This window comes from Stenella coeruleoalba (assembly GCF_951394435.1).
Source record: "Stenella coeruleoalba genome assembly, chromosome: 1".
In the NCBI taxonomy this organism is placed as follows: domain Eukaryota; kingdom Metazoa; phylum Chordata; class Mammalia; order Artiodactyla; family Delphinidae; genus Stenella; species Stenella coeruleoalba.
The window spans coordinates 30,367,713-30,392,862 of record NC_137169.1 but is presented as its reverse complement, the minus strand read 5'-3'; the positions used below and the strand labels follow the sequence as shown (position 1 = coordinate 30,392,862).

Genomic DNA, 25,150 nt, shown 5'->3' with positions numbered 1-25,150 from the left:
GATCTGGGTACAAATCCTGGCTCCACCTCTTATCAGCTGTGTGACTTTAGGCCAGCTCCTTACCCTTTCTGTGCCTCAGTTTTCTGATACGGTGACAATGGCAGCCCCTACATCATAGAACTATTTTGAGGATTAAGGGACATGAGGTACACAAGAGTGCTCAGCATAAGTAGGTGATGGATGACTGAAAGCTGTTTTACTGTGGGGCCTGGGTAGGGCATTGTACAAAAGCAAGGGAACAGGGAAGAAAACCAAAAGGTAATGAACTTTTGCACGGATCCCACTCCGCCCAAGGCACTCTGACATAATACTTATCTGTGCACTGACTTTGTACTTTATTTTCTTTACCTCACATTAACTATTCCTATTTTGCAGATGAGGAAACTGCTACCCAGAGAGTCTGAGTGACCTAACCAAGGCAGCAAGACTAGTTAATTATAAAGCCTGGAATAAAACCCATTTTATCTGACACAAAGGTCCATGTTATTTTTATACTCCCTGCTGGGGTGAACAGCAGTGTCCAGTGCTTGGGGCAGGCGCCCAAAGCGGAGGGGCTTCTGGAACTCAGGATTGGGCCAGGGAGAGAAGTAGGGACCAAGGGTATTAGAGCTAATTAGATCTGCCCCCTTCTCCACCACCGTGCAATCAGGTAAATCCCATGAGGCTCAGGGAAGCTGGATGAATCACCAAGGTCAGGAAGCCTTCCTGATGTGTCGATTCAGAGCACTGTGCACTGAGAAGCTACATATAGTGGCTAAGAATGCGGACCCTGGCATCTGCCCAGGCTTCCATCCTGGCCTCACCACCTCCTACCCATGGGACCTTGGGCAAGCTACCTATGCTTTCCATACCGCAGTCTCCTCATCTGTCAAAAGAAGACAATGACAGTACCTGCCCGGTAGGATTGCTGTGAGGATTAGATGAGAGATGATATACATAAACACTTAGAAGAGAGACTGGCATAGTGTAAGTGCACATTAAATATTAGCTATAAAATCAACTTTATATGTACAATATATATTATTGTATAATTGCTGGGGCTGACGCAGTGCAGAAAAATAATGCCTAGTGCTTTTTCTACCCCCAGAATTATTTTTCTTCATTCTCAAAACCATTCTGGGAAGAAAAGTTCAAGCTCTCCATTCCCAGTCCACAGATGAGGAAACGGAGGCCCAAGGATCTTGAGGGACTTGCCCAAAATGACACACAAAATTAGGCAGGTGCAATCTCCTAGTCTGTTCCCCACATCTGACTCTTTGTGGCAACCCCATGCCCCCAGTAATGTGCTCTGAGCCTCTTCTAAGTACTAAGGCTCTGTGCTGGGTTCTGGGGAGACAGCACCCAGAGGGTCAGGGAAGGCCCCACAGACAATGGTACCATTAAGCTAGGTCATGAAGAATGCATGAGGGGTTGCCTCTGGGCCTCCTAGCTCAGGGCCTGATCCCAAGGAGATAAAACCACTCAGCCCCGATGCCCTCAGACCCCACTAGTTCCCCCTTCCTGAGCCTTCATGCCTCTTCCTGCCCTGCTCAGGACCCTTCCACACACCCACTTTGATCCCAACACAGAAGATTCAACTCAACTCAGGGTCAAGGCCCCTAGACCCCGCGAAGCCACCCACCATGACACTAATCTAACTATAGATTCCTTCACGTCCCAACTCCTGCTTATACTGCAACCCTGCCCAGAGGCTGACCACCAAACCATGCCACAGGGCATCCCAGCCTAAAAGGCAGGGGCCAGGTACCTGGCTCCAGGCCTCACTCTACTGTTTATCTTTAGTATGACCCAAGTTGGGTCATTTGCCATCTCTGGACCTCAATATATGAAATGGGCATTCCCTCGTTTACCTACATCCATCCTATATCCATCCATTCGTCCATTCACCAACCACCCATGCACCCATGCAACCATCCATTCACCCGTCTACCCACCCATCCTCTCATCCATTCATCCATGTACCTCTTCAACCACCCACCCATGCAATTACCCAACCACTCACAATCCATCCACTCATAAAATCATACAATTCAACAGGCCCTATGTTGAGAAGCAGGAACAGACCAGTCCCCCTGTCTTTAAAACGCTCCTGGGTTACCCTCTTCCCTTTCCTACCTCTCAGTCATGTAGAGTAGGCATGTGAGAGCCCAAGGGAGATCATTGTTTGGGAGGAAACGATGAAATCTGCTGTTACATCTATGAATCTTTTGTGTCAGAGCACTGGGAACCTCCATGCCCCACTCCTTTCTTCAGGGCCCTACAGAAGATGTAGTCAGTATAGCCTCTGCATGGCCCAAGGACTCCCCTCAGCTCTAAATTCTCATTCCAGGGATGCCAGGTATTGACCTAAACTAGAGAAATTTCAAAGCAAGTGAGGGAGAGAAAGGCGCTTGTGGATATAACTTCTGCCAAGGCTGAAGATCACCACTGGAGCTCAGTTTTTCTACCAGAAATGGCAGCAGTATCTCCAGAGAGATATGGGGAAATGTTCTGGACCCAGGCCTGTCCCCACCTAGCTGTGTGTCCTTGGGTAAGTCCCTGCTATTCTCTGGACCCCGATTTCCTGACCAGTGCAGTATGGGGGGTGGTCTACGGGTCCTCCCAGCTCTGAGGTGGTCCCTCTCCATCCTCACTTCCCTTCCAGCCTGGGTGGGCCTGCCCCTCTGACAATGGGGCCTCTCTGACCAGCCCACACATGAGGAGGAGTACGAGATGACGTGGCTGGTGTCCACAGCCCTGAGTCCTCTGGCTGTCCAACCCCGCCCTCTCCTGACACAAACAACCCTCAGTCACCTCCCCCTCCCACCCCCCAGAATCTGGGCATAGCTGGGGCTTGCTATGCCCTGGTCACCCCATGAATCACCCCTCTATGGTCCCCGGGGGAGTGGTCCAGGGAGCATCCTACGCCCCATGCGGGGTGAGGGCCAGAACTGCGGCCCTCAAGCAGGCAGTGTCCACAGGAACAATGGAGGCCTGTAGCTGGCAGCCGGAATGCAGCCATTGTCCTGCCCTGGCCCCCAACCCCAAGGCCTCAGGTCCCCAGGCCGGGCAGGCTGGCGTGGGTCGGTGCATCAGGCACTCGTGTGCTGCTTCTCCTCTTTGGGCAGGCGAGCGGGTGGGCTGCTAGGCCAGAGCCCACCTCCACACCCCAGCTCACAAAGGATCCCATGCACAGGGGGAGGAGAAGCGAGACAGGACCCAAGGAAGCCAAGCCGTCCTCGGACCCACCCATCCCTAGGGTACCTGGAGCAGACTCAGAGAAGGGGCCTCGCAGCTCCAAGACCCAAGCTATACATCACAGTGGGGAGGGGGACCACATTAGAATAATGCAGGATTAGAGTGGGGTTGCTATAGCGACATATTAGGGCAATACATCTAGGGAGCCCGGCCCCTTGGTGATGTATGGCTCTGCTCAGCTGAGGGGAGCAGGGGGAGGGGACATTCCCGCCCCTCCTAGGGGAAAGCAGACACCAAACATGCTCTTCATTGGGGGAGAACATCTGCCTTGGACTCCAAAAATAGGCTTCTCAGACTCCTGTCAAGACTGAGAGAGAGGCCCCGCCAATCCAATCTCCAACAACCCCACTGGGGTCCAGGCTCAACTCAGCTTCAACTCATCCCAACTCCAGCCTCTGCCTCAGCCTCTGTCTCAGCCTCTGTGCCCCACGCCAACCTCAGCCCCAGCCTCCATCCCAGGCCCTCCAGGCTCTCTCCTTTCTGCTTCAGTGCTAAGGACCATTCCCATACTAGCTCCCCAGCATCCGGTGGGGTCAGTAGGACTATATAAGGGTGGGGGAGGGGCAAAGGAGGAGGGAGGGAGGGAGGAGCGCCCAGAAATACCCATCAACCAAACCATCAAAAGTGTTAATTTGAGAGAAGCCTGGAGAAGAAGGCTGAGGGCACCCATGCTGTCCCCTTCTCACCCACAGGCCTCCCCAAGGCAGCATTGGGGCACCCCACTCCCACCTTATCCCAGATCTGGGAATTTAACTTCGTTCTGTATATACTCCCAGGGCCACCGCTGGGCTATTAGGGTGGACGAGCCCTAGAGTGAAACTTGGACGAGGCTCCCAACAAAGGAGACCATGCTGAAGTATTCTCATGTGATATTTGTAATGTTGTGCGACGAAGTCAGACCGTGAGATCCCTTTCCAAGTGTTATACCAAGTTATTTGTACTGCTTGCCTCATCTCAGAGCACCCCCCCCACGCTCAACCCTCTGGGGACTTCGGGAAAAGATTCTCTTGAAATAACCTGCTTGGCAATATCCACCTTGATGAGAAGAGGCAGGACAGATAACCGCCTTCAAGAATCACAGGAGCGAGGGAGGGATAAATTAGGAGGTTGGGATTAACACAGACACACTACTGTACATAAAATAGATAATCAACAAGGACCTGCTGTATAGCACAGGGAACTCTACTCAATAATCTGTAATCACCTATATGGGAAAAGAATCTGAAAAAGAATAGATATATGAATATATGTATAACTAAATGACTTTGTTGCACACCTGAAACTAACACAACATTGTAAATCAACTATACTCCAAAATAAAATTTGAAATTTTTTTAGAAAAGAAAATGCTTTAGGACCTTTCCTAGCTTCTCAAAAAAAACAAAAACAAAAACAAAAAAAAACAGTCATAAGTGCGAGTATAACCCTATCCCCCATCTCTCTGTATCTTGACTTTCCATCTGTGTTCACATGACTGCGTATTACTCTCATTTTGTGTGTGCCTCCTCACTGAACGGTATTTTTTGTTAATTCAATCGATTACAATAATTACACAACGCCCCCCAAATTCTTCCTTTTTCCTTTGGAAAGTAACGCTCTGGCCCTGTGCCGGGGAGCGGGGGCGGGGGGGCCGCGGGTGTCTCCAGCCCCAACTGGAAGGTGCTGACCTCGACATCCCCAGCTCCCACCAGAGGAGGGCATATGTCATAAGACGAGGCAGGGTAGGAGGCGTTGCCTTCTGTGTGCACAGTCATGCGCCACCTGTGCCCATGAACACATGTGGGTAAATACACACACACACACACACACACACACGCATACACTTTGGCCCTACCCTGGTGTTATCTCTGCAATGGAAGAAACTTCATCCATTATTAGAAAGAACCCACGAAGGGGGTTTCTTGTCTCACTGTCCTTCGTCCTCTGGGAGCCTCCTTGCTCACACTCACATAGACATACATGCTCACACGCCATATACGCACACACAGAGCAGTGCGAAGAGGAAGGGAAGAGAAAGGCCAAAAGAAGAAGGTAGGTGAAGACAGTGCATGTGCCCAGAGGGCAGCTCCTGGGATGGGGGCGGCAGGGTGCCTGGGGTGCACTGAGTGGGAGGGAAGCTTCATGGCTTCCTCTCTTCCCCAGCCAGCGACCAAAGGTCAGCCCAGGCGGCTCAGCCACATGCGGTCCACCCACCCACATCGGGTCATGTGAGACCAGGACCAAAGCCTCATCAACACGCCATTGTCCTCCAGAGCCCAGCCTTGTGCTGGAGGGAGCAAGCCCCCTCCAGCCCAAGAGCAGTCAGTGCCCCTCCAGAACCTGTGGTCCCCTCCTGAGGGGACCCTCTCAGCCCCCACCTTAAGGACAGCTGCCTGATGCTCAGGCTAATGCTATCCTCTTTGGGACCTTTCGTCCCCTTCTGAGAAATGGGAAGGAATCAGCTTTCCACTTGCACTGAGAATGCTGGGGTGGGAGTAGTCAGTGAGCAGGGGGAGGAAAGGCCCTCTTTCTCATATGCCCTCCGAGGGCTGCATATACCACCCCATGCCACCCCCCTCCCCGCCCATTCCCCACATACTGTGGAGGGGAGAGAGAGTAAAGCAGAGAGGGCCCAAGAGTTGCCCTGAAGGTCATCTTGCACGTCAGCACAGGGATGGGCCCCAGAGCCCCTTGCGCCCTGGCTCCTAGCCTGGACCACAACACAGGCTCCATTGACTCCTGGGCACCCTCTTTCCCAAGATGCACGCAAGCTGTGGGCTCGTGGTTCCGGCCCACGGGCCCCTGAGTCCCACAAGGCTCAATGGGGCCTAGCCCCACAGGACTCACCCAGGAAAAGAGGCCAGAGCTGGCTGGCTGGACGGTGTGGGTGGAGGCCGCTGCCAAGGGGCTGGCAGGAGAGAGGGAGACGGCAGGGATGGACACTGCACCTACCCAGAATCTCCTCGATCCAGGCTATTGGCCCTCAGGGCCAACCCCTAGGCCCTGCCCTACCCAGTCCGGAGTGGAGTCAAAGATCCCCAGTGCCTCCTCTACCCACCCCTAATCCCTGCTGACTCCTTGCAAAAACAGGGACCTCTGCCCCAACGCTGAGACTAAACGTAGGGCAAATCCACCCTGGCCCACCCTCTGTCTCCCATAAGGGAAGTCAGGTGGAGAAGGATGGTTGTGTCTGCAGGAGGGGGATCAGAGGAAAGCTGGGCTCCTGTAAGGGGAGGGCTGCCCCAGCAGGATGACAGAGAGATGATTAAACCCACAGAGAAGATTGATAAGAGAGCTAAACAGCTGCAGCTCTGCAAGGTGGGCTGGGGACAAATCTCATCTTGTCCTGGCGGCACTCTAGGGGGGCTGGGCCAGCCTGGCTGAGCTCGTGACCTACACATGCTCACCCGGCAGAGGCTGGGGCGGGGGAGGGCTGCTCCCACCTTCTTCCCCCACCCCCAGGCCTCTGATGGTGACTTCCAGAGCCCAGCCCTCACTCCTGCCGGCCCGGAGCTCGGCCCCCCCTCCACACCCCCCTGTACTTAGGCAGCGCATCCCTTCTCATAGGTGCCCCCTTCACCCACAGCATCTCTGCCACAGCTCTCACTCTCGTTATTATTAGATGTGATTTACAGCGGAAACGCTGAGTCAGACAAACCAAGACTCCCCAGGCAGAGGCAGTGGGAGAGGAGAGTCCAGGGGAGGTGGCCCTCTTGAGGCAGCGTTCTCGGAAGAACGTGAGGAGATGGGGGTCCGGGATGAGCTGGAGGGTCATCTCTCCTGTTTCTCCTGTTTGTTCCAGGCCCCGGATCCTCACCTGGGTCTCTTGGACATTCAGACCCCTTTTCGGATCCCCACCCAGGTTTTCAGCCTCTGACCTTCCTCAACAAGTTGGAAGAGAATAACCCAGGGATTCAGAAGTCTTGACATCAAGGTGGTTCTGCTGGGCCATTTCCTCATACCAGGGCTCGCGGTCCAAAGATGGAGAGAGGCAGGAAAAGTGCATTGCTGGGGTCCCATCCCCCCACTCTGCAGCAGAAAACACAGTCACTGCGCGCTCGTGTGGGCGTCCGAAGGCACCAGGACACGTGGGGCACAGTTCCTGCTCCCACCTTGCGCTGAAGAGCTCTGGCGGGCAGGTCCGTCTCTGCTCCCTAGGTCTCTGACTCCCTGGCAGGGAGGAACTGGGCATTGTTGCCAAAAATAAACGTTCGCTCTCCCGCTCCCTGGCTCCCGGCTCCCACTCATTAGGATGCGTGGCGTTTGGCTGCGGTCCCACACCTTGCAGCTCATTATAAATATGCAGTCGCTGCTGGCGCTACCCCAATCATCTCTGCAATCAGAGCTTTTAATTAGGTTAATTAAATTGTATCAAATCTCGCAGGGACGCAGTTCACTGATGCTGATGAGGCAGCCAAAACAGACCCCAGCTCCTCTGCTAATGAAGGCCGCTGCCTGCCTGCGTGGCGAGGGAGCCCGAGCGCATAATAAACAGGCGCACCCTGTGGGAGGAGCTGCTGCCCAGGCCCTGAGCTCTGGGGACCTGGCAGGGAGGGGGGTCTGCCTCCAGCCCACCAGGCTCCAGCTGCAGCAGAGACTCCCGCCCCGGGTGACCTTCGCCTTCACTATAGAACTAACCGGGGCAGCTTCTGGAGCCCAGACAGGTGGGCAGGGTCAGGGCTCTGAGCACCTGCCACCCTTACACGGCAAACTTAGGTGTGCCCCCAAGGTTCACTGGCTCCATCTGGGGTTTCCACTTTCCCTCTCCCGCAGCATGGCCCGACCAGGCCAGGACCCCATCCCCTACACACACACACACACACACACACACACACACACACACACAGCCAGACTGAGACTACAAGGCTCATCCAGCCACTGCTGGTCTAGTCTCCATCTGCCATAGAGGCCATCTGCCCCTGTCGGGGTGGGCGTGGTCTATAATGCTACCAGGCAGTAGCAGGAGGTGGTGGCACCCCTCAGTCTCCACGTGCCAGATGGACCCTGCATCTCCCCACCTACCACTCCACCTCAAGAGCCCTCTCTGAGGGAGGGACACTTGCCCTCTGACCCCCGGGATCAAATTAGCTAGAGATGCAAGACGGTCCCTCATTCCCTAGCCCCTGCCCGTCCTGAGACGGCTGTCCCAGTCCCCTGGCAATCCACAGCTGGCCACGGGGGGCCACAGGCTCCAGAGCTAGAGAGGGCCCTGCAAAGCTCCTCCCGTCTTTACGCAGGAAGGGAAGTGCTGCCACCTCCAAAGGGACTGTCCCCAACGCTCTGCTCAGCCTGGCTCCAACCCCCTCCTCTCAACCCCTCTGTCACTGGCCTCAGTGTCGCTAAGCAGCTGAGGAGAGAAGATGGGGAAATTTTCAGTGCTCTCGGGACATGTTGTTTCTGCTGTAGAAGCTGGTTTTTTGGCTTGGAAAGGTTTTTTTTTTCCACCCAGTAATGTGAAAACATGAAACCTGAAACCAACCCCCCGACATTTGCCACCGCAGAGAGAAGACTTCGGGGGAACTAGGAGAGAGCTGTAAATGAGTCAGGCTGATTCAGGGCAGGGGGGGCTGCCCAGCTGCCTCCGGGGCACCAGAGTTTCATTAACACTTATGGTCTGGGCTTGACCGTCAGGTGACACACGACAGGAGGAGAGGAAAGGACTTCCTTCCCACCCTCAACCCCAAACACAGCAGTCCCCAGATAAACTCCTCTTGCCGAGAAACAGCTAGGTCCTTGGCTCTGACTTGCACCAGCCACTACTACCACCCTCGCAGCACCACTGCCCCGACACCAGCCAGTCTGCTCCCCTTGCACAAGAAAGGAAACGGCCATGGCCATTACCAGGGCCATCGAGGGATGCAGCCAAGACTGGGTAGGGAGAACTAGAAACCAACTCCAGTTAGGAGAGATACAGATTAGACAGCACTTCCCCAAAGTAATGATGGATTCAGGAATAAGGAACAGGGAGATTCCTTACAGGGAGTCTGAAGAAGCAGGAGAGATTTTTTTCCCCTTGACTGGAGAAGTTAGGGAAGGAGGGCAAGCAGAAGCATGAACTGGGCAGCCTCCGGAACCTCCTAACTCTGCTCGCTGGACTTGGGAAAGGAGGCTCTGCCTCTCGGCGTTGCGTAGCTGCTCTGGGCTCCTTCCCTACACTTTCTGCTGAGACAGACCCAAGGGAGCTGGGCGGGAGCCCTGCCAGCAGGGAGGCCCCATGACCTGGCTGGCAAAAGAGAGCGCACCCTCTGACCCCAGGAAGTAGCTGCACAAGAAACCTGCTGACACAGCCCCAGGATGGCATCTCAGGTCCCCCATCTCCTCTGCTCACCTGGGGCTTCGGCCCACCCTTCCCCAACACGCCGTGCACGAGGCGGCTCTGTGAACCGACGCTGGGAGAACTTGAGGCGGAAGGGAGGCCGGCACCATTCACCCACTCGCCTGTCTCAAGTCCCAACAGGCCCCAGCCTCACCGGCCTCCACAGGTAGGCAGGGCGAGTCTGCATCTGCTGGCTGCCTCCCCTGCTGGAGGCCGTGCAGCTCTTAATTGTTCGCTGCCCCACAGACAGCAGCGTGGCGAGACAGCAAGCCATCAACAGACACTCAGAACTGCACGTGGGGAGACCCCACCATGTCTCAGTGGAACCACCCTCTGGACGACTTGGGACTCCAACACAGGCTTCCTCCACGGTCCTCACTAGAAACGTGAAGGGAAAGCCCTTTCCTGCCCAGTCCTTTGGGGGCCACACTTATCTCATGCTAGGGGAGCAGGGATGGAGAAAATCTTTTTTCACAAGAGTTCTACCATGTGGCATTAAATCCAATAAACAAATGCATACGAAGCACCTGTGGAGTACTGGGCACTTTCAACAGCAGCACCCTGAGCGCTCACCCCAGCGAAGGGGCAGCAGCTCCACCTACTGGGCCCTTTCCCACCCTGTCGCCAGCAATCAGTTCAGTAAAAGATTTTACTCAAAAATAAGGGCTTCCCTGGTGGCACAGTGGCTAAGAATCTGCCCGCCAATGCAGGGGACACAGGTTCGAGCCCTGGTCCGGGAAGATCCCACATGCTGCGGAGCAGCTAAGCCCACGTGCCGCCAACTACCGAGCCTGCACCCTAGAGCCAGCAAGCCACAGCTACTGAACCCCGTGCTCCGCAACAAGACAAGCCACCGCAATGAGAAGCCCGCGCACCACAACGAAGAGTAGCCCCCGCTCACTGCAACTAGAGAAAGCCCATGCTCGGCAACAAAGACCCAACGCAGCCAAAAATAAATAATAAAATTAATTAATTAAAAACTATATATACAGTAAGGCCTAACACTCCCCTGCTTCAATCAGAAGGGCCCTAACAGGTGGCAGTGGCCTAAGCCAGGCTGGTTGTCTCTCTGCTGGAGAGACCTGGGGCTTCCATGTCACCCGTGGAGCTGCTGCCTTGGACACTTGGATTGTACAAACCTGAACGACACGTGTCCTGCCAAGAAAAATGTTCTCCACCTCTGCAAGCCGCCACATTCCCCCAGCACAGCCACAGCAGGGCGCCACCAAGAGCCCAAAGCAGCCCTGGCCCTGGAGGGGTGGATGCGGAAGAAACAACAGTCTCTTTCCCAAGCAAGGAGCCAGAAGTCTGAGGTTCCAATGGGCACTAAAACGTCAAAGCCCTTGGCCTATTTTCAGGACCCACGAGGCTGGAGCCTCTTAGGTTAAACACAGGGGCAGCCAATCTCTTCCCTTCTCCCTCCTCGGGCCTCGGAGACAGCCTTCGGTTTAAGAGCAGCTCAGGACCCTTAGCTTTATTCCCTTACAGTGAGTGCTCTGATCACTTCTACCCTGGAACTTTGTACTCAGAGAAGATGGACCTTCCTGCTCCATTTGGCCTGTACGCCTACAATAGCATTTGAGGACTTGTGGGTGTGTAATCTGCGTACGTGAAACCCCAGTGGTGTGTTCGTGCACACACCTGTGTTTATGAAGCCTTGTGCATCTACTCCCCTGAGAGCCTAGAAAGTGTGTGCACCTTTGTGTGGGCGTGCGCTTCACCAGAAGGCCTGTAGGTATACCTCCACCCTCCTCCCACCTTCCTCCCCGGCGGGGGCAAGGCAGCCACAGCAGCAGCAGCACGCAAGCTGTTCTGTCCCAGGAACAGACTGCTGCTGGCTCTGTTTGCTCCTCTGTCCAACGCCCACGGGATGAGTCCCTTTCCTGACTCAGGTCTCAAGTCTCCAGACGCCTCTGTCATAAGACCATCAGCATTTACTTAGCACAGCACCTTCCCAGACTGGGAAGCACTACCTTCCTGAAGGCAAAAGCTGCTAGCTTCTAGTCCCCTGGCCCTTCTTCCTGCTTTCCAGGGCTCCCAGATCTGAATCCCACTGAGCACACCCTTAGGGAACAGGCTTTCATTTCAGGCTTTGCATAAGAACATAATAGTCACAGGAATTTATTAAGCTCTAGTAACTTTTCTTTTTAAATACCTGCAGAAGGGTGCTCTCCCCCCTCCAGGGGGTGAGGTGTAAGCGAGCCTCCCAGAATCCTGCTCCTCACACATCTGCTGTAAGCACGCTCAGCCCTGTCCTGACTGGCCTCGGCCTACCATCCCTGTGTGGGCAAGTAAGGGAAGGGTGAGACTCTGGGAGGTCCATGTGTCTGCCGCACACACGCTGGGATATCTATTTCTAGGGTGAAGGCCTGTACCAAGCCATTTATAGCCTTGGAATCAAGAGCTGGCCAGGAGGGCAGGAACAGAGAGCCAGGTCTGTTCTGATCTGAGCTTCATCAATAAAGAAGAGGTGCCCCTGTGAGCTCTTAATTCCAAGGGTTTCTATCTGCAGCTGTAAAGTGTAAAAGAAAAAAAGTCCTTCCTGGCTAACTTATGCAGCCACCGGAATATCCAATAAATTAAGAATGAATGGGGGTAAAATTAGGCTATCCACTGGTTAAAACATTATGCAAACATTAGAAATATTTACTTTAATTTTTACTATGAGCATATATTACTTTTAAAAATTTAATGATGTAACAAAATGGAAAAGAGCTAATGATTTAACAGTAAGTGAAAAAAGTAGGCCATAAAGGTGTTTAATTACAACTACAAAACACAAAGACCAGTGCCAACCTCTACAAAGTGGAGGAACTCAACCAGAATGCTCTTGATAGTCGTTCACCTCCATTTCCCTAACCTCCCAGCATAGTTAAGCATGCAACAGCTATCTGTCGTTCTTGAATAAGTACTGGGATTAGAGATGAACTCACGTGTTTTCCAAATTTGCTATATCAAAGATTATGTAACTTTTATAATGAAAAAACATGAAAGTATATAAAAATAAGACTGATTTCAGGGAATTCCTTGGTGGTCCAGTGACTGGGACCTGGCGCTTTCACTGCCTTGGGCCTGGGTTTGATCCCTGGTCGGGGACCTGGGACCCTGCAGGCTTCGCGCAGCGGCCAAAAAAAAGACTGATTTCAACAATTCAACAACCCACAAACAATTTAGACGGGGGAAGGGGCGTTAACACTGTTCACATCAAATGTCTGATCTATAATAAATTATGGTTATAAACAGGAAAACCAAGTCACTTAGAAGAGTGCAATCTGAAGTTACTGGAAAAAAAACATAAACTCTTCCACGTGGAATGACAGGCTTATCTTTAACACTTCAACGTTTTCGACGACTCTCAAATTTGTAAATAGCTGGGGAGTTGACTGTTTCTTTCTTCACCTTCACCTTCTGAGTTTTATCCTACAAAAGAGTAAAAAGTTACCAGTAAATAGTAGGAGAGGTCTGTGTAAAACAGCAAGTTTAATAAACTACCTATTAGAAAGCCCCTAATTCAGCCCTTCTCAATGTTCAAGAGAGACAAAGCCCTTTGTCCTAAGGCATCCCCAACGCGATGAGTCAAGTTCTCCCCTGGGCATCTATAATGAGGCTGGCTGTGCAGAAGTTCTTGTGAAAATTGAGAAGAAAGGTACTTAACTCATTATCTTGTAGGGCTTCTTCTCTTACGGAACCCCAGTTGAGAAAGGCAGACCAAAATGATCCGCAAAGCTGAAAATCTTGACATTTAGAGGAATGATAATATGAAAGGGGCATCTTATATTCCTTAGCTCTGCTATTTAACTACACAATGTTGTCTATTTTTAAACACCAGTGAGTGACACGCACTGTTTTATTAACCTGTTTAAATGTTACAGATAGCTGCTCATAAGCTATAAAGTTCATATGCCACCCGATCCTACCCTTTGCTGTTCCAAAGCACTGACTAATAAGCAAGCCCCTTATTACCTTCTTAATCAAGGAACATTTCAACACTGTCAGAGTAACAGACACTGGCTCAAACCACTGCCCCTGAGGAGCAGACATTTTCACTGGGGTTGGTTTACACACAGCTGAAATCCAGTCTCAGTTTAGAACTTTACAAGGATAAAAATAAAATAAAATAAAATGAAGGCCTAAGGCTCTCTCTTCTCACCAGAAGATCTTTGCGAGTCTGAATTTTCTGTGCAATAACAAACAATTTCTTCTCGCGCTCAATCCGCTGTGTCAGGCAGTTATACTGCTTTTGCCTCTCTTTCGCTATTTGCTGCAGAAGAAACACACATTTTCAGTAAAACAATTAACAGGGTAAAAATGAGTAAGAAACTGTTTCTTAATCCACTTGGGCCCAAACGCATAAATGGTTTCATCAATTCCCTCCTCACCCCAGAATCAACGTAACAAGAGACTCTGAAGTTGGCCATTTTAGGAACACCACATTCCAGAGCTCCATGGAAACTTGGAGCCTTGCCCATGGACACAAGGCTCACCTGGAGCAGAATCAGGACTGCGCCTCGAGTCTCACAGATCCCAGGAATCTTTCCACTACTACACTGAGCTGTCTAAGCGTCCCGGTTACCTAACGTGCAGGAGTGAACCAGTGCTGGAAACCCTACACAATGAGTAGAGAAGCAGAGAAGGGCCACCGGGCAGTGTGCTGGTGTCAGAACCGCGGAACTCAGAGAGCAGAAGGGCTCTGTCAGTGGAAGCTGACCTGAAAATTCTCACTACTGATGACCCTCGAAGACCAATGGTCCTTCAATGTGGGGGGATCACAGACCTCTGAGAAACTGATGAAAGCTTTGGATTCTTTCTTGACATAAATGTATATATGTATTCGTACAAATTCATAAAAACGTATATACCCAGTCACACAAAATTTCAAGGTGGGAAGAAGGTGTTCATAGACTTCCTAAAGCCCATTCATGGACTGCTCACCCCCTCCAAGTTACAGACTAAAAATTCCCTTGCAAGCCACCCACCAGCAGTCTCTTAATAAAAATAATTTTGCTTTAAACAAGACAGTCAAAAGAAACAACACCACTAGACAAAAAGGGCAATCCAAACCTTCCCAACTTCTCAAAAGGTAAGATGGTGAACTATTCTACACAGGACTTCGGAACACCAATCTCTTTAGGGACTACTGCAATACTTGAGAAGTGTCGGCGACACAGCTAATTGAAAATACAACTACATGACAAAGAGGGTTATCACTAGAACACCAGTCAGCCGGCTCCCTGGCTGGAAGTGTTATCTACACGGAGGGGAATATTACTGGGCCTTGGATTTAAACAATTCACCAGTTCTAGCGTAGTCTCACAGCAGTGGTTTCAGACAGCTTTTGTTTTCACTTTATTGCACAGACTGTTGATTTATGGGATTACCCAATATAATCAAACTAATTAGGGGTATTTATATTACTAAAGCAAGTTTAGCTGCCTCTGAGCTGGAGAAGCTGCTGTGAAATTAAACAAAGCTGCTGCAGTGTAAATGATTCAAATCCAAACAGAACAGCTGTCTGCTTGAAACACACTGACAGCATTTTTTTAAATGAATCAGTCAGAAGTGAGAGTGCAACTCCAGAAGACTTGGAGAAAAAGCATGTCTTCTCACAAACCCAGTTACAGTGATGGAAAGCACCGTAAGGACAAGTCAATACAAAAGTTGGGGTACAAATGCAGAACATGAAAGACCTTTTGATATGCATATTCACTGTTAAAGGTTTAATATCAAAGTATACCAAATCCCTTCATCTTCAGTGTCCCCTCCTTTCTCTGCCTTTTAAAAGTGTTGGCACCTGTTACAAGCATTGAAAGCACAAAGCCCAGGGTCAGAGGTAGGATTCAAATGCAGACCTAGGGAATTCCCTGGTGGTCCAATGGTTAGGACTCGGTGCTTTGCCGGGGCCCGGGTTCAATCCGTGGTCAGGAAACTAAGATCCCGCAAGCCTCGCAGCATGGCCAAAAACAAAAAAAACAAAAAAACCCCAAAACAAATGCAGACCTAAAGGCCAGAAAGTAAGCTCCTGACCACTACGCTACACGTCCTCTAATCTTAGAAACTAAGGAACCCTTCTCCACTTCCGCTCCCATCACCAACTCCTCCTTCCACTTCTCTAAGAGAACTTAGTAAGTTTTCCAAAAATAATCATCTTAAATGCAGTAGGGAGAAAAAAAAAAGAACCTAGATTCCCATAAACTCAGACCTGAAGAAAAATGGAGAAAATTACCTTAAGTCGAGTCTGATTGTTAACTCCTTTCACTTTCTCCTTCTGCAAGGTCTCTATCGTAGGTCTGTTAAAGACTCTGTCGACTAGTTCTGGAGCTGTTCGCAGGTGAGTTGCAATATCGAACTGTTCGACTAAAAGTCAAGACAATCCTTAAGGCGCTGTCTCTGACACCAAACAACACAGACCAATATGCTAGACTGTCCCAGAAACTTTCAAACATTTCATACCTTCCTTTTTGGTGTCAAAAAAAAACACATGCTTCTTCTGTTGCTTCCCCTGGAAATCCAGCAGATGGAGCTCTGATTTTAGTCTTTCAATTTTCTAGGATACAGAATATGGTCTCATTTTATATTGGGTTCTTCTAGGGTATCAGAAATGAATTTGCACAAGTTTAGACCATTCCACATCATTATCACCAGCCAGCAAAGAATCTGCTTCATTCTTTTAAAAGAAAGGACCACTAACATTTATCAAGCACCAACCACATGTCAGGTAGGGGGCTAGCTAGGCACTACACAAAACTCATTTAATCCTTACAACAATCCTATGAGATAGAAATGTGGAAACAGCCCCAGGGAAGTTAATCTGCCCATAATCATGGGGCTGATGAATGGCAGAGCCAGAGTTTAAACCTAAGTCTGTCTCAAACTTGACCTCTTTCCACTCCACCATGCTGACTATACTTTTAAACCATTATCATAATTAAGTGTACTTTAAGATTGGAAATGCCAGAAGAAATCAACTTACAACTCGAGATCAATGGATTTCTATTTCTCTTCTTAACCAACAAAAACATATCAGAATAAAGAGTTTTAGTTGTTACCTTAGCTTCTGCAACCCTTTTCATTTCTACATATTTGACATCCTGAGTTCTCATTAGTTTCAGCTGTTCTGGAGTTACTTCTTCCTTAGTCTCCTTAATAACATGAACTCCATCCTAAAATCCAAATTTAAAAGATACGTTTCCTATTAGATTAAAATCATTAATAAGTTGTTGGCATAGTTCGTGGCTGGAACAAAGACAACCAAAGGCAACATACAACAGCAACATAATGCACCAGGCCCCCAAGACACACATTCAATTCAGCACCTCCAATCACCCTCTCAGAATAGCTCCAGGCATCAGACAACTGCAAACGCATGCTGCTCATGAAGGGGCAGCTTTGCCTTTTGCATAATGACCAGGAGCACCTGACCAACTGGAGAAGAGCTAAATAAAAGCCCAGGGTCCTAGCTATCTATCTCCTCCCTCATCCTTATTTTCCTTGTTGAGTTGGAGCTCAAAACACCAACTGAGGGACTGCCCTGGCAGTCCAGTGGTTAAGACTCTGTGCTTCCACTGCAGGGGGCATCGGTTCAATCCCTGATTAGGGTACTAAGATCCCACATGCCATACGGCATTGCAGGGGAAAAGAAAAAAACCAACTGATCCATTAGGCACCCACCTGGAGTTTAACCCGAGTCATTTTATAGTAGAATTCATCTGGATTTTTTTCAAGAGCCTTCTTCCGGAGATCTCTAAGGTATTTTTGCTTTTTCTGGTAGTCACTGAAAAGCAGGTTAAACAATGTTCATGGCAAAAAAGAAAAAAAAAAACCACAACAAGCAAACTTTACAAGCATCTAATGATACATAAAAAATGAAACTCAAAAAAGCCAAAAGGAGTGACTACATTCGACCCACACTCCAATGTCACACTCCAGTGTCAGATGTTGAGCTCATCTCTTTGTGGGTCCTCTCCTATCCCTGTTCTACCTGGAATTAACAGTCCCCATTTCACATAAGTTTTACTGCCATCTACATCATTACAGGGAGAGACCCAACAAAGCACAGATTACAACTCCTCACACGGGGTTCTGATGCAAGCTTGGGCACCGAGTGATCAAATAAGATTCAGAAACTACACGTTGTAGTATAGCATAGTGACTAGAATCATGGACTCTGGAGCCAGACTGTCTGGGTTCAAATCTTGGCTCCACCACTTCTGGCTGAGTAATCTTGGATAAATTAGTTAACCATTCTGTATCCCAACTTAATCTGTGAAATGGGTGTGATAATAATAGTATCCCCAAAGACTGCTGGAATAAATGCATGTAAAAATGGTAACTCTCTTAGAACACTGCCTGGCCTAATGACAGCACTCAGTTATTATTATTTGCCTGAAAAACTCTGGAACCCAGAGCAATCCACTTAATCCACCACCAGCTGCTCCGGGGGCATAAAAAGGACCTCAGCTGACATGCATGGCTAACAAATAATTATAAAATGTTTTGTAAATAAAGTGCTAAGGAAGAAGAATAGAGATGATTGTTTTATAAAATGTTTTCGAAGTTCATTATCACCCACACTCAGTCCCATGAATCCATCTTTCACATGTCTTCATTCCACACCACACATGGTGATGTAAGAGACTCAACAACTGGAATGTTAGATTCTATCTTGAACTTCAAGAAAAGGGAGAGAAAAAAGATTCAGCTTTTAGCTCAAACACCAAGGCAGAAGCAAACCAAAGCCACTCTGAGAAAACGATCTGGAGCAACATAATAAAAAAAATTCTCAATGCAACTACAGTTAAATAAATAACGCTCTGCCTAAACAAAGAGCGAAGTTTAGGGTCGCAGAAAAGTATCTGACAGGCTGCCAGAGCTTTGGCCATTTTATCAATGGCAGGAAATATCCCCGGCTGGACACTCAGGCAATTCAGCTGTAGTACAGGGAGGCTGTAAGCTTTTCTGGCAGCACGGCTCCCAGAAAGACTGTACTCACTCTGCACGAAGTTTGTAATCTTTCTTTTTCTCCAGCAGGCCCAGATGTTTTCGAAAGCTGGGCTAGAAGACAAAAGGGAAAAAAAAGTGCTTAGTTTCCTCAGCAAACACATACCCGAATCAACAGTACACCTGACAGGAACAAGAATCTCTGGAGCGTTCAGTAAATCCACGTCCTGGCAGCCAATGTGCTATCCTGTTCCCTCCCCTCCCCCAAATGGGCACTGCCCAAGGATGAGAGGCCAATGCAGGCGCCAGAGAGGTCACAAGTGCTGCCGTAGTAGGCTTCTTGGCCTATTAAGGACAGAGAAAGGCAACAATGACTCGGCACTAAGAAAGCAGTTGCCAGTTGTACTAAAATTACTACAGACTTAATCCAAGGGTTTATAAAATACTATGAAGGGAAAACATAGTAACAGGGAAGCAACTGTGGTTAAGAGAGCTAAATTTAGAGTCTGAAGAACTGGGTTCAAATCCAAGCTTTACCTCTTAACAGTCTGTGACTCTGGGCACTTCACTTAACATCTCTGAGCTCCTGTTTCCTAGCTATAAAATAAGAACAATAAGATCTACCTCTCAAGACTATCCTGAGGATTTAATGAGCCTCTGTAAGTGGTAGCTGCCCGCACACAGCCTGGCACATAGCTGGTGTCCAGCATATGTGTACTGTTATTATCCTAATTTCGGTACTAAGCATGAGAGAAAACCAAGTATGACAGAAAATACTTTCTCTGATACAGAACTTGGATAGCATGAAGGTACAAGGATTAAATCTTGGTATTATCTTTCTACAAGCTATCACTACTTGAGCACTTAACCTACGGCAAGGTCAGTGCTAGATGCTTTTGCCTACATCATTGTAATAGGCCACATTTATTAAGAATTACCGTTACATTTTAGAAAAATGTGAAAATATAAAATTAAAAGAAAGAAAAGAAAATCACTATAAAGAATTTGTATGGGGACTTCCTGGTGGCGCAGCGGTTAAGAATCTGCCTGCTGGGCTTCCCTGGTGGCGCAGTGGTTGAGAGTCCGCCTGCCGATGCAGGGGACACGGGTTCGTGCCCTGGTCTGGGAAGATCCCACATGCCGCGGAGCAGCTGGGCCCGTGAGCCATGGCCACTGAGCCTGCGCGTCCGGAGCCTGTGCTCCGCAACGGGAGAGGCCGCAACAGTGAGAGGCCCACGTACCGCAAAAAAAAAAAAAAGAATCCACCTGCCAATGCAGGGGACACAGGTTCGATCCCTGGTCCGGGAAGATCCCACGTGCCGCAGAGCAACTAAGCCCATGCGCCACAACTACTGAGCCTGTGCTCTAGAGCCCGCGAGCCACGACTACTGAGCCCTTGTGACTAGAGCCCGTGCTCCGCAACAAGAGAATCCACCACAATGAGAAGCCCCCGCATCGCAACTAAGAGTAGCCCTCACTCACTGCAACTAGAGAAAGCCTGCGCCCAGCAATGAAGACTCTACACTTCCAAATTTTTTTAAAATTAAAAGAATTTGTATGTACTTTTACTTTGCTTTGTAAAATCTAGGAGTTTTGACATTCCCAGAAGGTAAAAAAAAATTCCTGTTCTCTTGTTAGGATGAGTATGTAACATGAGTTAATAAAATTTTTATCAAGGTGAAAAAAAAAAAATGAAATACTGTTACAAAGCAATCTGCTATGCTCCTTACACACAATGTCATTTATCCCCAAACAATCATGGAAAGTGGATAAAGCAGGCACTACTGTTACCCCAATTTTCCAAAAAGGGAATGAGGTTTAGAGAACAACTTGCCCAAGAACATAGAACTAGTAAGTGGCAAAGCTAGAACGAGACCTATTCTATCTGGGGCCACAGTCTGATCTTCCCCACCCTCCTACACTGCATCCTCTTCCACTTTGAATATTCTCGATGTTTGAGGCAGTACATAAACTTCTCTACTGTTTAAACTTGTATAATAACTTGAGTGGAATTTTTAAAATTTATTTCTTTATTTACTTGTTGGATGCATTGGGTCTTCGTCGCTACACGCAGACTTTCTCTAGCTGCGGCGAGCGGGGGCTAGTCTTCGTTGTGGCGTGTGGGCTTCTCATTGCAGTGGCTTCTCTTGTTGTGGAGCATGGGCTCTAGGTGCGTGGGCTTCAGTAGTTGTGGCACGCAGGCTCAGTAGTTGTGGCTCGTGGGCTCTAGAGTGCAGGCTTCAGTAGTTGTGGCACACGGGCTTAGTTACTCCATGGCATGTGGGATCTTCCTGGACCAGGGCTCGAACCCATGTCCCCTGCCTTGGCAGGCGGATTCTTAACCACTGCACCACCAGGGAAGTCCTTGGGTGGGATTTTTAACAGTCTCCTCTCTCATCCTCTACCTTGCAGTGATGCAAGAAATAACTCAATATTTAAAATAATACCCAAGCCCTCTCTTGATCATTATTATTTTAATTATAGCAGACAAAGAGAAGTTGACAGAGAATAGAGAAAGAAAACTCAAGGGTCAAAAGAGCAACAAAGTGGGCTTCCCTGGCTCTCGTCAATGTGTTTACCAACCTTCCCAGCATGGCCTCCTCCTCACCTCTCCCACAAAGACCCTCTATTCCCACTCAGACATGGCCATGTCATGCTCTTTGCCTCTGTCTTGTCTACGAATCCAAATCAACTACCCACAACTGTGCCTTTGGACACACTATTCAACCTCTTTAAGCATCAGGTTCCTCATTTGTATTGATACAAATGAGGATAACATCTGCCTCACAGGAATGCTGTAGGATTATACAAGATAATCCTTGTACAGCATGTTGGGCTGTACCTAGCATACAGTCAGTGCTCAAAAAGTGACAGTTATGGGACTTGCCTTGTGGCACAGTGGTTAAGAATCCACCTGCCAATGCAAGGGACATGGGTTCAAGCTCTGGTCCGGGAAGATCCCACGTGCCGCGGAGCAACTAAGCCCGTGTGCCACAACTACTGAGCCTGCGCTCTAGAGCCAGCGAGCCACAACTACTGAAGCCTGTGCGCCTAGAGCCTGTGCTCCGAAACAAGAGACACCACCATAAAGAGAAGCCCGCGCGACACAATTAAGAGTCGCCCCCGCTCACCGCAACTAGACAAAGCCCACACTCAGCAACGAAGACCCAACACAGCCAAAAATAAATAAATTTTTTTTTTAAGTTGACAGTTATTATCATCGCCTTCCAAGTCCAACAAGTTTCACTGTGATGCTTTCTCTCATCATCTCTCCTCTTCCCACTCATGTTCCTTATTGAGCATTTTTGTTTGTTTTTTAATTTGGGTTTTTTTTCCCCCTTTCTTTCCCCCCCCCTCATTGGGCATTTTTTTATGCATCTCTTATAAAGTTGCTTCTTTATTCAACTTTTAGTAGCCTCTGGATTCAAAACACTTGGTCTGATCCCTGGCTTTGCTGATTGCCACCTACAGCTGTATGTCTTTGGGCAAATTACTTAACCTATCTGAGCCTCAGCTTCCCCATCTGCAAATATAAGAAAATAATAGTACCTACTTCCACACACTCTTGAGAGATAAATGAGATAATAAGGGTAAAGCATTTTGCACTTTGTCTGGCTCTGGCACACAGCAAGCACTTCTAGCTGTTATTATTTTTAGATAGATCCACACAGGGCTCCAAACAAGGTGGCAAATTATCGATACACTACTCCCAGCACACCACTGAGCATACAGCAAGTGCACAATAAATGTCTGATAAATGCTATTAAGCAGGAAGACTGAACTGTGGTTGGGAGGCCTTAGTTCCATCCCATCCATCAGTGACACAGCTTTAGACACATCATTCTCCTTCTCTTCCCCATCTGTAAAATGAAATTGCACCAGACATCCCTAAGGGCCTTTCTGGATCAGATATTGTGTGATTCCTGAGAACAGAATAATAAATTGATTCTGCATATATTAAATGAATTTCCACTCAATCTCTCCACAGAAACACACCCTCCACAGAAGTCCTGCAATTGTTTATTCGGTCTGAATTTGCTGTTTGTGACTGGGCAAGTCAATTCTGTTCTTTGGACCTCAGTTTCCTCATCTGTATAATGGGGTTGGAAAACACCAACATTACATGGTGAGACATAAACAAAAAGCCTACGTGGAAGATCTCCATGGATCTCAAAGCCCAGGCATGATGATGATAGCACATTAATTAACTCCAATCTCTTCGGGATCAGCCCGCATACACAGCGGACAGGGCTGAGTATCTTTAGATGTGGATTCCAGTTCCAGCGGGGACACTTATTGCCTGTGTGAACTTTGACCTCAACTTCTCCAGAGAAGATCAAGCACTTTACACACAGTATCTCATTTAACTACTTCAATGAAACCTTGCAAGATAGCTTTGATTATCTCCCAGGAATAGGGACAGCTGTGCTCTCCTAGCTAGAACGACCACCCACTCCTCCCCGAACCGCGAGGGTCCGCCCAAGCCACGCCTGCGTCGTCAGCATATATTTGCATGTATTTACAAGCAACATGTCCGCACAGAAAAGGCCAGGACCCGCAGCTGGGTTGGTGGGGGGTAGGGCCGGGGCGAGAACAGCACATGGGGCCACCGGCCAGCGTTCGTGGGGCCCGTGCGGTCCTACCTGGCTTCGCTCTCTGTGTTCCCGCTGCCGCGACTTAGCCGCTTTCCGAAAAGCCGCCGCCATGTCTGCTCAGTCCTGGAAAAGCTCAACAGACAACGCCGGGTCCGCACCGCCTCGTCCACTGACCCTACCGGATATAGGCCAAGCTGCCAGAGGTTTAGAACCGCCCCCTTCCTTTCTGCAGCCTATCCAGCGCCTGCTTTTCCGGAAATACGTCATCTAGCAAAAGGCGTCCATCCCAGGCTGCTTCTGGGAAGTGTAGTTCTCTAGGTCTAGCCTCGTGACTCTACAACAGCCAGTTCTTATTCGCCAGAGCCTGTCCACGTGTACGGTGAGTTCGCCTTCGTGATCCGCTCCGTTGGCACCTGGGAGCATCGTGGCTGGCACTGTCCTTGGGGTGAGCTGGGCCTGGAGTGTGCGCATGTGCAGTCGACTACAGCTCTGCTCCGTTTGCCGTGTTTATGCGGTGTATTTGTATACACTGCTAGGTATAAGATAGGTAACTACTTTAGAACTGACTGTATAGCACAGGAAACTCTACTCAATGCTCTGTGGTGACCTAAATGGGAAGGAAATTCAAAAAAGAAGGGATATATGTATATGTATAGCTAATTCACCTTGCTGTATAGCAGAAACTAACACAATATTGTAAAGCAACTGTACTCCAATTTAAAATAATAATAATTTTTTTAACATCTTTATTGGAGTATAATTGCTTTACAATGGTGTGTTAGTTTCTGCTTTATAACAAAGTGAATCAGTTATACATATACATATGTTCCCATATCTCTTCCCTCTTGCGTCTCCCTCCCTCCCACCCTTCCTATCCCACCCCTCCAGGCGGTCACAAAGCACCGAGCCGATATCCCTGTGCCATGCAAAAGCTAGGGGCCCTGTGAATTTTCTGGTGTACCGAAAGAGCACTCTATAGAGAGACAAGCATCCTTAAAACCATGTCTGGCTCTGCCATGTACTGGCTGTGTGACTTTTGACAGGTCGCTTTGATACCGACCAGTGTTCCTGGCTTTCCCCAATCAATAGAAATTGACTAGAGGCCAGGTAAGAAATTCAGGCAAGGCTTTATTGGGGCCCCTGCAGGTGGAGGAGGGAGCAAAAACAGGTAACAGGTTCCCTTGCTTGCTCCCGGAACTGTGGGCGTGGCAAGCTCTTTCTTTATATGGGGTGAGGGTTGGGGTGTGTCCAGGGGTCAGGCCAGAGGGGTGGCTTAGGTGTGTTCTGCCCACGCCTTTGTGGTGTTGAGTGCAGGGGGCATGCGCAGTAAGTACCCTGCTTTTGCTTCCAACACCCGTTTTTTTGCTCCTGACTCTTCAGAAGTGGCAGTTGGGATTTTTTTGGTCTTTTTGTATCTTTTGGTCCAGAATTTGCCCCAATCGCACATGCACGCAGTTACTTGGCTTTAATGAGCATCATTTCTCTCATCCATAAAACAAGGATAATAACAGCACGCACTGCTCTCCTCATAGGGCCGTCAAGGGGCTCATAGTTGAACAGAGGAGTTATATCATGGCATTAGTTGTAAAGTTCTAAGTCCCTCACACCCTCAAGATGTAGCTGACAGAATGAGTGTCAGAGGCAGTACAATGTAATGATTAGGACCATAAACCATGGAGGTGTGTTTGATCCTAACCGTTACCAGCCAAGACAAAGTTAGCTTCACAGAACCTTAGTCTCCCATGTGTAAAATGGAGGTAATAATACTATACCTACAGGATTGTTGTGAGGATTAAATGAAATAATATGTTTAAAGTCCTTAATACTGTGTTCACATATCTGCAAGTTCACTATCAATTAGAGCTATTATTGTGATTATTAGTATTACTAAACCTACCTGTAAGGATTGAGAAAGGGTTGAGCACAGCAGAACATTCCAGAGGCATTTGGCTTCTTTTCCACCACGTGAAGCTAAACTTCAGCAAGTTCTGTAACTGCACCCATTTCTCATGACAGTGCTCATCTCTCCAGCTGAAGACCTCTGGAGAAATCCTCTCCTCAGTCCCTAGAGGTGTGAGTCCAGTAG

General features: G+C 48.9%; 1 protein-coding gene across 1 annotated transcript; it reads right to left on the bottom strand.

Moving 5' to 3' along the window:
• Nucleotides 1–11,151: 11,151 nt before the first annotated feature.
• Nucleotides 11,152–23,660, bottom strand: UTP11 (UTP11 small subunit processome component). The gene is made up of 8 exons (XM_079927445.1): nt 23,113–23,660; nt 18,522–18,583; nt 17,201–17,303; nt 16,579–16,692; nt 15,983–16,076; nt 15,756–15,886; nt 13,683–13,793; nt 11,152–12,952 (listed from the first exon to the last, which is right to left on the bottom strand). Exons 1-8 carry the CDS (start codon nt 23,173–23,175, stop codon nt 12,869–12,871), a joined length of 762 nt encoding a protein of 253 aa, XP_079783571.1. The 5' UTR covers nt 23,176–23,660; the 3' UTR covers nt 11,152–12,868.
• Nucleotides 23,661–25,150: the final 1,490 nt, after the last annotated feature.

Coding starts and splice junctions, on each gene's coding strand:
- UTP11 (XM_079927445.1), bottom strand. CDS start 23,175: ATGGCGGCGGCTTTTCGGAAAGCGGCTAAGTCGCGGCAGCGGGAACAC. Junction 17,304..18,521: donor GATTACAAACTTCGTGCAGA/GTGAGTACAGTC, acceptor CCTGCTTTTCAG/TGACTACCAGAAAAAGCAAA. Junction 16,077..16,578: donor AAAGGGTTGCAGAAGCTAAG/GTAACAACTAAA, acceptor TCTGTATCCTAG/AAAATTGAAAGACTAAAATC.